The 1,510-nt window shown below is 44.2% G+C and overlaps 1 protein-coding gene across 1 annotated transcript in view; it reads left to right on the top strand.

Moving 5' to 3' along the window:
• The window catches only part of LOC102755190 (chromosome unknown open reading frame, human C1orf141), a 32,282-nt gene that overhangs the window by 23,739 nt on the left and 7,033 nt on the right, over positions 1-1,510 (top strand). The window contains exon 5 of the mRNA XM_006766916.1: positions 320-464. Coding sequence (XP_006766979.1) covers positions 320-464 — 145 coding nt within the window. The remainder of the gene's footprint in view (positions 1-319; positions 465-1,510) is intronic.

The raw sequence follows: 1,510 nt of genomic DNA, 5'->3' as shown, positions 1-1,510 counted from the left end.
TAAATACGTTTTATATGGATTTAAAGGCTAGGTTTTAAAGACAGAGAAAGTAAAAATTAGTAAAATTGTGAGCATGGGCGAGTTTTTAAATTTCTGTACATTGGTTTCCTTACCTATAAATGGCAATAACACCCATCTCATGGGGGGTTTTTTTTTGAGAATTAAATAAACATATTTTAAAGTATTTAAAGAACTAGACAACTATTAGTTATCATCATTAGATATTCCAAAGGTGAATAAGCAAGTATAAATTATCAATATACACATGGAAAGAAACTATTTCTAAAACAGTTTTCCTTTTTTGTTTTCTGAATTTTAGGTAGACTATGCTAAGCCCTTACAGTATCTATTTTCACCGCATAAACAAGAATATAAAAGAACATTGGGTTCTACAATCTCTTCTCCTATGCCCAGCATTCAATCTAATGCTTACAAGAAGGAAAAAGTTGCTACTTTATTTAGAGGTATACACATTGTGTGTTTATGTTGAAATAACTGAAAATTAACTGCACCTAACTTTTAGGCATAAGCGTTAAGAAAATCTTTAACCACCCTTGTCAGTGTGGCTCAGTTGGTCTCACTATCTCCCTTCCCCTTTCTATAAAATAATCAATGACTATGTCCTTGGGTGAGGATTTTCTTTTTAATTTAAAAAATTAAGAAAATCTGCCCAACCAATGTGGCTTAGTGGTTGAGCATTGACCTATGAACCAGGAGGTGATGATTGATTCCTGGTCAGGGTTGTAAACTCAATTCCCAGTGGGGGGCATGCAGGAGGCAACCAATAAATGATTCTCTCCCATCATTGATGTCTCTATCCCTCTCCCCCTTTCCCGTCCTCTCTCTGAAATAAATTATTTTGTATATATTAGAGGCCTGGTGCATGAAATTCATGCACTTGGGGGTGGAGGTTGTCCATCAGCCCGGCCTGCACCCTCTCACAGTCTGGGAGCTCCACGAATGATTGTCCCAAAGAGGTAGGCCCTGCTGCCAGCCGGGTAGCCTGGGCTTCCCTCTTTGTGGCAAGCGTGGAGCCACCCAATTGATGGACTGCCCCACTGGCCATGGTCTGGGCCTCCCTCTGCAGGGCAATCATGGAGCGATGGCCAGGTCCCTGATCAATCACATCGCACCTGCCTTGGCTGGCCTAGCACTAGTGAGTGTCAGAGCATGGTCATCTATGGTTGTTCAGCTATTTGACCATTTGGTCTGTTTGCATATTACCCTTTTATTATTATACACTAGAGGCCTGGTGCACAAAAATTGTGCCCTCAGGAGCTTCCCTCAGGCCGGCCTGTGCCCTCTCACAGTCTAGAACCCCTCAGGGGATGACCACCTGCTGGCTTAGGCCCGCTCCCAGGAGCATTGGGCCTAAGCTGGCAATCAGACATCCCTCTGGCAGCCTGGGAGCCCTCGGGGGATGTCCACTTGCCAGCGGGGAGCAGGCCTAAGCTGCAGTCACACATTCTTAGTGCTGCTGAGGAGGCGGGAGAGGCTCCCCCAGCACTGC

This window comes from Myotis davidii, unplaced genomic scaffold (genome assembly GCF_000327345.1).
Source record: "Myotis davidii unplaced genomic scaffold, ASM32734v1 scaffold122, whole genome shotgun sequence".
NCBI classification, from domain to species: domain Eukaryota; kingdom Metazoa; phylum Chordata; class Mammalia; order Chiroptera; family Vespertilionidae; genus Myotis; species Myotis davidii.
This window is presented reverse-complemented; position numbering and strand designations above follow the sequence as displayed.